A 13320-nucleotide genomic window follows, 5' to 3' on the forward strand; every position below is an offset into this window, starting at 1 on the left:
TCATGCTCACCCTCTCCCTGTCAATCTTCCACCTTTCCTCTGGAGTCTGCCCTACGAGTATATCAGATTTAAAGTTGTATATAACGTTTCATTATTGGGAATAAAATGACAAAAGTATGTGCAAGAAAATGCGTGAAAACTCTTCATGACAAGTTCTGAGTTCAGATTTCTAGAGTTGCAATTGGCCTGGGGCAGGTTGGCTGTTGTATGTTTGCCAGCCCAAAGGGGGATGATCTGGGATTGTTTTTTCGCTTGTTCCTTTATTTGGGTACTGGGAAATGCCATGGTACTGGAATGAGCATTTCCTTTGCCTCTATTTTTGGAGGATTTTGAGTAGTTTCTTGATTTTATTGCCTTACATAGTAGGCCTGAATTTTCAACAGTTTTTCCTATCCCGAGTCCCTTAAGATGTTATGATTAAGTTGTACAGTCACAAATTCTTATGATGTTTGTCTTCCTGAGTAACATGAGTGAAATTCTCCATACTTATATATCAGTTGAATGTAACACTTTGCTCTTTGTGTCAAAGCTGCAATATGGAGATGTCTAAACAGACTTAATTGTTTACTATTACCTAAAAATACCTAAAAATCACCTGTAAAAAGAGCAAAGTGGGAGTGGGAAATGAAATATTTTAAGACATTGTTAATATCTGTCTCAATAAATGAATCAGAATCTCAAGCACGGCCATTTCCAAGCAATTGAAGGTTGTTTCATTCATATTCCCACATTAATTGGCAGAGCTCAGGTAATCAATTGCAAAACCCATTAGAAGTATGCAAATCAGCAGCACAGTTTGGCGCATGTTATGACAACTATTCAAAAACTGATCAAAACAGAGTGCATTGGAAAGATATTGGGTCCACCTATAAAGTTTTCAAGTAATAATGAATCTCCCCTTTTATGTTAGTAGGTTGTTAAATTTTTCTTTTGTTAAAAGTCTCCATTGCATTTCAAGTCTGAATTTGTCTCACTTGAATTTCTAGATTCTGTTTTGACTTACACGAGTTTAAAGTCACCTGACTTTCTGACCTCCCAAGTTCACTTACAGAGTAATTTCAGGAGCTTCAGTTTTCTTTGGTAAGCGGAGTCAACTGAGCTCTTTAAGCCTCTTGCTTACCACTGCTGAAGTTGGATTTTTAGTCATCTTGTCAAACTCTAGCTAATATTTTGATAATTCTCAGGATTAGTATTGAAGTTAGGGAAACATAGAGGCAAAAAGTATAGTTTATAGGATATTAGACCAAAAATATTTCAAGCACTGGTGGAATACAGGTGAAGTTAGCTGCTACTTGAAACTTCAAATCTGAAAACTTTTATGAAAGAAGTTGAAATGTAATGACTATTCAAGCAAAAGAACTAGAAAATCTAGTTGACCTGTCAGCCTGAAGAGGGCAACACAACACAGCAAGTTTCAGCTTTTTGTTGTCTAGCGTAAAATGTTCTTGAACAGACCTGTGTGCAATACCTTATTTGACTTTTTTCTTATTTATTCAAAATTATTTTTTTATAAAGGACTTGCTGAAAATAGATCAATTTATTTATTAAAAATTTCCTTTTACAAGGAGGAAGTTTGGGCAAATAGGAGAATTGCGTGAAATGGTGATTGATTTTGTGTAACAGCTGGGCTCAGATGAATTTCTGTGCTGAAGAGAAACAAATGGATTCTGGTTCATCATCAGTTGAGTACACAGAATGATTTATTCTAATAACTGATGGTTCAGCACTAAAGAAACAGTAACACACTTTCACCAGTTTTAAATTACTTCAAAGCTCTATGAATGAGAAAGTTTAAAAGCTTTGTTAGGTAAATCTATTTTCCTAGTGCCTCATAATTGGGGGAAAAAAAAACCAGAAACCCGTCTATCAGATATTGCATGATCTGTAAATTCTTGTTTTCTGAACTAGATTGTTTTGTTCTGTGTTGAAAGTAATAGCAATTTGACTAGTTGTCACCTTCAGTTGAAGGTCACTGTGACCACAGTTGAGGTTCCAGAATTGCATAAGCTTTTCTTATCCATTTAAGTGCACAGTGAAATGGCTAGCTCAAACCAGCTCTGTTAAAGATGACTTTTTTTACATGTTCTAGGTTAAGGAATGCCCATGCTGATCTCTTAAGAGACTTAAGGAACCTGTGTGGAAGATCAGTCTTGTGCCTTTAACTATCTTGGTACAGGATGGGAACTGGAGCCGTCAGAGTTTAAAAGAGGTTATAAACTGTATTTGGTGTCAGCAATGTGACTAAAGTTTCCATAAATATGCTCAAGTTGTCTGTAAAACTGTCAATCTGCCTAGTTCAAAGCTATAGTACAAGTTGCACAGTGCTCGGGGAGGGAGATGCAGAAGAGATGGGACTGTAAAACCTCGATTTGGGTCACTTCTCTGAGCCATGTTACCAAGCTGGATAGTTTTAAGCTAGCTTGGGCTTGTCAACAGGAGCTGCAGTGAGCCTTCGGAGTCCAATGTAGGTGGAGCTTGTATACAATGAATAAAGTAGTTTTACTTGTGTGAAAAATAGTCTGTTGAGGTTCTGAATTACATTGTAACTACTTTAAAGCAATTTAGGGGTATACTGTATTCTGCACATTGGGAAAAGCTGAGTAGTATTTTTTTTAAAATCCTTTTTTATCTTACCATACATAGCATACTCTTAAATCTCAGAAGAGCCTAGGTGTGTAAAAAAACAAGTAGAATCCTAGTAGTTACTAAATCAATTTGTGTAAACGCTTTTATAGATTTTTATTTTTAAGTCAAAGTACATTTTGACTTGCAATGAAATAATGAACACTTCTGGTGAAAAAAAATTGTCTGTTCCTAATTTGCAAATGCCTTAATCTTACCAAATGTCATATGCACTCCCTAATTGCAAATTGGTAGTTACTTTTTTAGCAAATTGGTTTTGTATAAAACTCTTCATTAGTTGTCTTTTCTTTGAATTGTCTTATGATAATGAAGTTTGATATAAATAAGTTTATGTAAAGTTTGAATTTAAACTGTGAGATTTGAATTCTTGTGGCTGTATTTTCCAAACCTGTTTTATTAAGATAGTACTCTTGTAGATTTATATATCATCCTAAATTTGTTAGGGAAAAAAAAATTGCACTTTTTTTTTACCTCAGCTTTGAATGTTAATTCTTAAGAGTATGAAAACATTGCAAGGCTGTGATGAAAACAGTGAATGAAGCAGTAATTCAGTTGAGTTAGGACTGTGTATGATTACTATTAGATCTTGTAATTTAAATGCAGTGCTCTTTATTATATTGCTACCTTTCTTCTGATCATTAAAGCTGATCATTTGACTTCTCCATTTCACTTGGTATAGTCAACACAAACTGATTTGCCACTTTCACCACATGCTTCGTAATGTGGTCAGGTTCTTATTTTGTAGCAAAAGGACTTTGCCTACCTTACAACTACAACCTGGAACTGTATTTCTCTGAGACTGGCTCTCTGTTATAATAGCAAAATCAAAAAAACCCCCAAAACACCTAACACCCAAGTTGGTGAACTGCTTTGCTTGCAGAAAAAGGGGAAAAGCAGATATGGAATTTTTTTCTTCAGAGAGATGAGGATTGTCATCTCTTAGGGTTATTTCTGTGGCTGTACAGCATAAGCAGTGCCAATTGCTTAGGAATAAAGGTAGAACAAAGCCTGGCCTATGATGATGATGCAAAACTCTGCACAGATGAAAGTCACAGAAGTATCTGATTTGTCAATAACAGTATTCCATCTTGTTTATCCTTTGCTTATTTTTAAGTAAAATAGGTAAATAAAGCTGGTTAACTTTTGCACAAAATTGAGGGTTAGAAAATACAGGAAGTATTCAGGATTTTGGAAAGTGCCAAGACTTCTGTTTGCACTTTTTAGAAGACTGAAAGCGAATTCTATACAGGTAAGTGTGGAATGGAACCAACCTATAAGGAATTGGGATATGACACCAAGTTTTAGGAATACAATACAAATTAACAAAGAAATATTGGAAATTTAGCTGTCCTTGAATATGGGAGTTCCTTCTAGTTAATCATTACTGTCGAAAACTAAGGATAATTATTGAATTTAGTAGTTTGAAGTAGATTGAAAGTGGTGTATGAAGTATTGTACTCTTCACTGCTCCTAAGAAAGGAATATAGTGTTTGCTTATGTGGATGTAAATCCATTTCTAAAGTTGTTTGCTTCATAAGTAGTCAGTACTCCATTTCTTACTTTTATGTGAGGTTTAAGTTTGCATGTGCACATAAGACATTGCAGCTGTGAAGAGCACTATTGATTTGTTGTCCCTGACACTTCAGATACCTTGATATTTTGCCAATTGCAAATATGAATTCTTTTTTGGGAAGGAAATGTAATACTTTAAGGTCATGCTTTCATTGTCGCTGTCTTTGTCTTTTCAGTGCTCAAAACTGCCTCTGGAAGCTGTTTCTTCTGTTTAGTGTCTGTTATTTCTTGCTGTATGACAGTTGCCTTCAGTCTGCTCTGTGTGTCTAGAGTGTTGACTTTCTTCTGCCTCTAGGATCTGTACAATTCACCTGAGATTAAATAATGCAAATTCAGTTGTTCCGAGAATATAGTGCTACTTTACCTGCACAAGAAAATTTAATTGATTTAATGTCACCAGGTGACAACCAGACTGTGGTTCAGCCATGCCTGTTAGGTATTTTGAGTGTTATTTCTGCAACTTTTTGTGTGGAATTGGTAACAGAACTTTTGGCAATACATACTCTTGCTAAAAATGACCCACCAGGTATAACAAGACATTTACAGTGAGACCTATGATAAGGAAAGCAAAGCGATATCCTGAGCTGCTGTAGGATGAGAGTTGCTGGCATGTTGAGGGAACTGATCCTTCCAGTCTACTCAGCTCTGGTGAGGTCACACCAGAAGTCCAGTTTTGGGCTCCCCAGCACAAGAGAGACATGGAACTACAGGAAGAGAGTCCAGCAAAGGGCCTCTAGGGTGATTAAGGGACTAGTGCATCTAATAAGAGAGAACAAAAAGGCTGAAAGACTTGGGACTGTTCAGCTTAGAGAAGAAAAGGTTCAGGGGGATTTCATCAATGTCTATAAATATCTCTCTGAACATCAGGACAGATATTTAACACAGAATTGGTGTGGACAGCATGATGCGTCTTTAGAAACAGTTACAGAACTGAAGCAGTGTCTTCTGTTCTGAAGTGTTGCAATGTACTCATCCCATTAAGTTTTAAATCACGAATGTGTTAATGGTTGCTTTTTAACTAGGCATATTTTTTCAGGTTAGTAGAACATGTAGGACTTCAACTTTCAAAGCTTTTACATGGTTCTGATTATTCATTGCTCTTACATACAGGTTTTTCTAAAGGATTGTAAGAAAACATTCTCTGCCAGTTTACATAATATGGAAAAGGGTGATATTTTGAATGGTTCTTTAATATTTTTAAAGATGAGCAAGTAATGGCCCTCAACAATGTATGGGAGAATTAACTGAAATAGTTGCTGTGTTTCTCTGTAGGTTTATAATAACTCTAAACTATTCTTAGTTGTGTAGAAAGTTAGGATAGAACTGCAGTTGCTTCATACAGTGTGCTCTGTTCTAAGAAAGGCTTCAAGGAAGACATGATCAAAAATGGTTCAGTATTATTGTCTAGGCTTAACTGTAATAAGCCCTACAATGTAAAATTTTAACCTTATTCCAGATGTGTTTATAATTCTAGTTGTGTCTTTCATTTGACTGCAGTCTTGCCTAAGATACTAGATAATTTTGGCATTATTACTTACATCAGTTCTTGTCATGATATTTGCCACATGTTATGGTGGCCGTTGTTATGGACTGTTAAAGTTTTCACTGAGAGAACACATCATGTAATTGTCCTTGCTTTTAGAACAGTAATCATTAATGTTCAAAACCCAAAGAATTTCCAGTTTGTGTAATACTGTTAGGAGTGCTTTCAAGAATAACATAATTTTCACTTGATAGTGTGATTCCTTGATATCTGTGATTGATACGATGATTGCCTCCTCATCTAAGAAGTTTTAAAGATGTAGCCAAGTACACATTTGTCATGACCATTCATATGCATATGTGCATGTATTTGTAGAATTATCTTAAGCTTCCATATACTTCTGCACTACTAATTTAGGTGACTGCTGTTAGTGTAATTAAATGTATAAAGTGTAACCTGTTTGTTTAATCTTCTTTTGCTGTTGTTGTGTCAAACCTCTTAAAAATACTAGAGAGTACAAAGTTCCTGTCCATCACCATAAACACTTTTAATTTCATGAGGAAATCAAAGCTTCCTTCTTATAACATAAATGCAGAAATTCTAACATTAATTTTAGTACGAACTCAAAAAGTGAAAGAATTCATTTTTTTCCATAGGTTACAATCAAGTATCTATTGTAATTTTTGCAACCACTGAACTAGATAATTTATTAGAGGAATTTAAAATGTAATATGGGAAAACCAAGTAATTTGATTTATTATATGTGTTGATTTTACAACTTGTTCTGCAACCCAGAGCACATGGTGTCAGTGATTTGATTTTGTGGTAATTCTAGATAGATGTGTTGGGCGTGTTTATACTCCTTTTTGTCTTATGATTTTTAGTTACGTACTGGACATATAAAACATTACTTAGTTCTTTTATTAAAAAAAATTAATTGATTTTATTTTATTATGAAATGTACTTTTTTCTCTGAAGAGTGATGTTGCAGATAAGCAGTTCAAAATTTTGGATGATGGCAAAAGCAGTGCTTTTTCAAAGCACACAAAATCATAACTAGAGCATCTACTTGGAGTTTGCAGAGGCTAATTAAAGAAATACTAGAAACAGTCTTTTTTTTTTTTTTGAATGTTGTTCTAGTCCTAACATTTTGAAGAGTAAAGTAAAATAGAAAATTTATCAAAGGTATAGAAAAAAGCAGTGGAGTGTCTGGGAGAAGCCCTCTATTGCTTGGAAGATTTGAAGAAGAGGAGAAGAGCAATGATTACAGGATAAAGGAATACCACATTGTTATGTTTTATGGCTCTTCTAATAGAGGCTCAAAAAATACTGATAGAATTTGAAAGGTGACATTTCAAATAGATAAAATGAGATCATTTTTATGTGTGTACTTGTTGGAATCTGAAAGTCGACTATCAGCAGAAAAGGATCAGATAGGATTATGCAGCAGCCCATGGACAGCAGGAGCTGGGAGAAACTCCTTACTCTGAGGAGCTTCATCACAAGACCCATTAATATTTAGCTATGTTTGATTGTCCTGTCTCTTTCAGCAAGATATAGAAAGACTTTGTGATGATGATGTCAGACGATGTAGAAACCCTTTTGTTCTCTTCCCCCCCTGTGGTCCTCGCTATGGGAAAATATTAACCACTTGCGTAACTGTAGCAGAGAATCGTGTAATCATCTAGTTAGCATAATCCATACCCTGATTAGCATAACCTGTCCTCTTCATTAACATGTCCTGCCTCCAAGACTTTATATTGTGAAACGTGTATTCAATAAATATTCCAGTTTCTACCCCCGACCTGGGATTGCATAGTTTTATTGACCACTTACATGTACTTTAGCTCGTTCAGCTGAAAATCACCCTTATGGAAGAGACAGAGTTTATTTAAAAAAACCCCAAACCAACCAACCAAAACAACAACAAAAACCAAGAACAGCTCCCACCCAGAAACATTGCTTGTGCCTTCTCTACAATTAAGTACTTGGTGATTCTGGTCCAATATTAAGCAAAAAGGAGTCAAAGGTACCCACCCAGAAATGCCAGCAGAACATTTCAGCACCAGTGGAAGAGCAGTATTTCAGATGGGGATTTGCAGTATCTTGTTTTTGGACAGGCATGGTATTCTGATGGTTCTGTGACTACAGCAATTCATCGTCTTTTCAGCTAGTCGCTTTTACATTGTGCATTGAGATTTTTAATTGAAAACATTTCTACAAAGTAGAAGGCATCTTCTAAAAATATGAAAATATGTTTTTGAGCAAATATTTAATAAAAATTTATTTTCAAGGAGTAGTTAATTGTCCTGTTTTTTCTTTTTTTTTTTTTTTATGAAATAACTTGCATCGTTATGCAAACTTTTATTATTACTTCTAAAGCTTCTTGGTTGAGTTTAAATTGGTTTAAACAAAATGGTTCTATGAAATTAAGAGGGCTTTTTTTAGTGTAAAGTGGTTCATTACAAAATGGCACAGACTATGAACTTGACAAGTTACTGAAAATATGATGGAGTATGTAGGGAAGTCTCAAGTTTTACAGTTTTAGGCTGCCAGCTTATGCACATGTGGGAATTGTAAGAAATTATTTTTTTACTTTGTGTGTTCAATATGTATGTTGACTTTTATTTGTTTGAATACTGAATAGCAGCTGAGTGTTTAGGCAGAAAATGCAAATCCCTTCCTCTAGAAGAAAATACTGGTAACTGTGATTTTTCCGGATTAAAACCTAGCTGTTCATGAGTTATGTTTTTCATTTTAAGATGCATCCTGTATAAAATATCTGACTAATTAAATTGTGGATTTCATGCAGTGTTTGATGTTCTGTTGATTCTGAAAAGGACCAGGCAGACTGACAACTTTTTTTTTTTCTTCCCCCTTCTCTTGTCAGGATGATAGGAGGAAAAAAGTTAAAATTGTTAGCACAGTATGTAACTGTGTAGCTTGTCTCTAATCCTGGGAGGCTTTACACTGCCTTAAAGGGTGTCTTAAAACTTGCCCTCACCTATATCTCTTGTCAATGCCTCTATACCTGAATAGGTAATTTTAACCTGTTTTTTTCTCACTGTGGTGTAATTTGTTTTCACTGTCGCTTTCCTATCACTGTTATGGTTTAAACTTGGTAAAAAAACAGTGAAGTTTTCATTTGTTCTGCAAAGCATGTGATTTGTGGTGCTATGTAATAATGTAGAAAAATAAGAAATTGCAGTTAAGCCTAAGTTTCTAGAAAATATGTTAATTTAGAGATGAATATTTGCTTTCATATAAATTTAATGATTTGATACTAAATTGTGGATATGATCAGTGTAAAATGCACTGCAATTTTTGGGTCAGGTGATTGTCTTCATGTGCTCATATATTTGAAGCCATTTCCTTTGTAGATGTCAGCAGTTACTGATTGACTTTCACCTGTTGTGTCCTGCAAATGTTTCCACAATCTTTTGAACAGCTCACAGTTACGTGAAGGCTGGATTGTAAAATAAAATCTTTAAAAAGTGCTATGTTCTGTTGAAACTATGATAATTTTAGTAGGAAAAACTATGGATACTGTATGAATACATGCTTTAGGTCTGATGTAGATTATTTAAAAGCATTATCAGCAGTTATGCAGTGATGTCTTTGTGGGTTAGATTATAGGTAGTACTTTTTTGCATGATTGATTAAGCAAATATTGTACAAAGCACAACATTATGTAAGCAGTTATTCATGGTGGCTATTCCTTCATGTGTTGTAGTAAATAGAATCACAGACAGTTTGAGTTGGGAGGGACCTTTCAAAGGTCATCTAGTTAAATCCCCCTGCCGTGGTCAGGAACATCTTCCACGAAACCAGGTTGCTCAAAACCGTATCCAGGCTGGCCAGGAACACTTCCAGGGATAGGAATACTAGAGTAGAAAGCTGTAGTCCAGTTAGGCTTATATTCCTACACTTGAAAATGGGTGATGGTAAGATTTTTCTGAAATTTTTTATGCTCCTGTATGACTAAGCTACTTTGGAAAGTTATCCTATAAATATTGTGGATTGTAGGATGGGACTTTTCTTTTGACTCTTTTAATGCAGAAGACATCTGCTGCATGTGAGGGAAGAAGTGTAAGAATGTTGGGGTAATACTGTGCCTGTAGGATTAGATTTGTGAACCACAGTCTTTGTATAAACAACATCTAGTTACTTTTATCATTTTAACATTGATGAAGACCAGTGATTTTTATTTACATTACCACATCTGTGTTGCTTAACACTTAAAATACAAAATTGAATTCATTTTCTGTAATGTTTCATGATAGCAGCTAAGGATATTGTTTTGCAGCAGTCAGCAACTATGTGGGAGACCTGAGAAAATACATCTTTGGCTTTTTATGGCTTTTCCCTCATATTTTTTCCCTCCCTACTATAACTAGGGAAAAAACTGATCATAATTTATTAATAAGAAATGAGAAACTGCAGTACATACTTGGGAAATTTTTATCTTAAAAGTCTGATGATGATAACAACCTTTGCCTGCATACTTCTGGTGTTTGTTTCCACTTCTGCTTCTTCAGATGATAGGCACTTGGGAGCTATGACTAGACTTCTGTGAATACCTCATTATTTTTAAAAATTAAACTTGATACCAAATTGTTTTGGCTATAACAGTGTTTTAAGGGAGTTGCCTTTTTTTGTTTGGTTGGTTTGGGGGTTTTTGTTTGTTGTTTGATTTTTGATTTTGGGGGGTTTTTTTAGTGTTTTGGAAGTACATTTCTTCAGTATAATGTGCTAGAGTTCACTTCTCAAGTGTGGATCTATCTGAGGTGGATCCTACTTGGCTGTGTGCATACCATCATTTTTCAAGTCTTCAGACATTTCATTAGCACTGTTTGCATCCAGATTTTGCTACCCTGAGGACACAGAGAAGCATCATCCCAATTTTAAAAAGGGAAACAAGGACAACCCAGGGAACTACAGTGCCCAGCAAGATCACGGAGCAGATCCTTCTGGAAACTATGCTAAAGCATATGAGGAATTCAGGTTGTTTAGCCAGGAGAAGAGAAGGCTTTGGAGAGACCTCACAGCAGCCTTCTAGTACCTAAAGGGACCTACAAGAGAGCTGGAGAATGACCTTTTACAAGGACATGTGGTGACTGGACAAGGGGGAATGGCTTTAAACTGAAGGATCCATAGGTGAAATCATTCTGAATTCCTTTGCATATCTGCAGCAGAAGTGGGGCATATATGTTCTATATGTATGACTAGTTCTTTAAGTAGGCAGGTTGTCTGTCAAAGCACAATACTTTTTTTCTTTTGTTTCTTAAATTGTACTGTTTCTTGCAGCTGAAATAGTTTGAAATTTTTGACATAAAATCTTCTGGAAAAAAGTTCACCTGTCTTGATGTCTTAAGGGTACTTGTTTGCCATTGAAAATGCCTAATGTTTTTCTAAAAGGAGGAAGATAGACTGTTGCAGAAGATATTGGATATTTGTTACAGTATTGCTTTGACTTGGCAAAACATAGATGTATGTTGAATTCCTAAGTTTGTGCTTACTGCTTGTTTTAATTAAATAAAGAATTTATTAAAATGTTTTGTTCAAACAGATCATATTTCCATAACAGAAGGTTTGGTGGTTTTCTAATGTAAAAAAAATAATAATTAACACTTTTATCTCCATGACATTGTCTATAAATCGTCTTCACACTTTTTTCTGAGGTGACAGCTTACTTGCAATTGTTAATAAACAAAAGCTCCCCTGCATTTCATGATATGAATGAAATACAAGGGGGGGGTGGAATGGGGAAATTCCAGATGTTTGTTTTCCTGCAGTCTTTCGTTCTGTCCTATCTTCTACCTGTCTCAAATGGTAATACTACATATTTGCACGGTCCTTAAATTGTTGTTTTTGTTAATTTCGTTATTAAAACAGGCAACGACAGAGAGACCTTTTATACAGAAGCTGTTTCGACCAATTGCTTCAGGAGGGCAGTTGCATACTTTGGGAGACCTGCTAAAAGATGTGTGTCCTAGTGCTGTCACCCCTGAAGGTACTGCAGAAATAACTTTTGTCCACTAAGATATTTTTGTCTGTTGATTTATTGTTTCTTTTGGTGTGGTTTTATTTTTTAATAGGGGTGTTTTGAACGTAGAACTAATCCTCAGTACTAGAGTTTCAGATTTCACTCCTTCCTGGCTCTTTATTGTGCCCTGCATCACCTGCACTGTTTTGACTGAGTCCTTAGCCACTCCTGAAAAATTAATCTCTGGAAGTTTCATTTTAAAATTCATCTACTTCTTTGCCATCATGCTGTTTTTAATAAAAACACTGACATGTTATTTTCTGCACTTTAAAAAAAAAATTCTTAAGCATCAGCAGAAATTTTGTTACCTTTAATTTTATATTGCAAAAACTTTTCATATGTAAAACTCCAAAATTGATAGAAATTGAAGATGTTTTCAGAATACCTTTTTCCCTGTTGAAGTCCAGCCTTTTAAAATGTAGCAGAAAGAAATTGTTACAAGTATATAATATTATATGTATGATTACTAAGTAGTATTGTGTGACAAGATAACAATTAGTTCATGTAGCATTATATAATTTCATACAATAGGATTTGTTGATCAGCACTTTTTCAGAAAACAAGCATTTCTGAATGTTATTTTAGCCTCAAGGATTACAACTACTGGAACTCTGATACAATTTTTAGGTGGGATAAATGTAAAAGTAATGTACTCTGCAAATTAGGATCAAAGTTTTTTAATGTGAAAGGTTTTTCATCTGGTTCTTGCTATTGTCTTACAAGTACCTGTAAATTAGTAGCTTCTTTTTTCTTTCAGTCAATAAATCACAGTTTCTTTTGAGAAATGTATGATATTCTAGAGAAGATCTTGGCACAGAATTTACTGGTGTAGTATCGATGTCTTTTGAGTGAAGCACTGAATTTGAAACCAGAGTTGCACAGAGAAGTCGTGTAATTCAAAATCAAACAGTTGTCATGGATTTCTCTAAGTATCCCAATCTTAGAAAGTGACTGAAATCTCAAACTGTGTTTTTACCCTGTTTAATACTTGTTAACACATGGGAATAATTTCCAAAAATAACAAGTTAAGAAAAATATGAAATGTTGCTAACCATGTGTCCATTTTTCATAAAGCTACTACAAATTTTGGTGCATTGTTTTAGATAGTGCTTTTAGCTAACTGTCCAAAAGGTAAAGGAAGATACAAATAGATACTTGAATATTAGCACAGTCAGGTTTAACCATCTTCAAGTACTTATCTGTCAGTGTCCTACAGACAGTAATGAAAAGGTACAGAGCGAGTTTAAAAAAAAATGAATGAGGAGGGATGCATTTTAACTTGGAAAGCAGTAAAAAGAACAAATTAAATGAAAGAAACTCAAAAAGCATTTATACAAAAGTTATTCCAGTATATAGTGGTTGATAATTTTTACAAAAAGGATTTGCCAAAGCTGCAGGTGTCAAATGTGCTAGGTACTGCCCTTATTAAAAGTCTGAATGTAATGCAATTCTATCTGAGTGGCAGTGATTGTGCTTCCCATCAGCAGGCCTTCTCTTCAGAAGTTGACAAAACTGCCAACCTTTAATAGCAGAACAGAAATATGCTGTGCTAATTGCTTGTTTCATCTTTGTTAAA

The 13320-nt window shown here is 34.9% G+C and overlaps 1 protein-coding gene across 5 annotated transcripts in view; it reads left to right on the plus strand.

Moving 5' to 3' along the window:
- ATG5 (autophagy related 5) overlaps positions 1-13320 on the plus strand; it is a 74670-nt gene that overhangs the window by 36312 nt on the left and 25038 nt on the right. For all 5 annotated transcript variants that reach the window (XM_029962771.1, XM_029962769.1, XM_029962770.1 and 2 more), the window contains one exon: positions 11594-11711. In XM_029962771.1, coding sequence (XP_029818631.1) covers positions 11594-11711 — 118 coding nt within the window. The remainder of the gene's footprint in view (positions 1-11593; positions 11712-13320) is intronic.

This window comes from Manacus vitellinus, unplaced genomic scaffold (assembly GCF_001715985.3).
Source record: "Manacus vitellinus isolate BGI_N305 unplaced genomic scaffold, ASM171598v3 scaffold_4_pilon, whole genome shotgun sequence".
In the NCBI taxonomy this organism is placed as follows: Eukaryota; Metazoa; Chordata; class Aves; order Passeriformes; family Pipridae; genus Manacus; species Manacus vitellinus.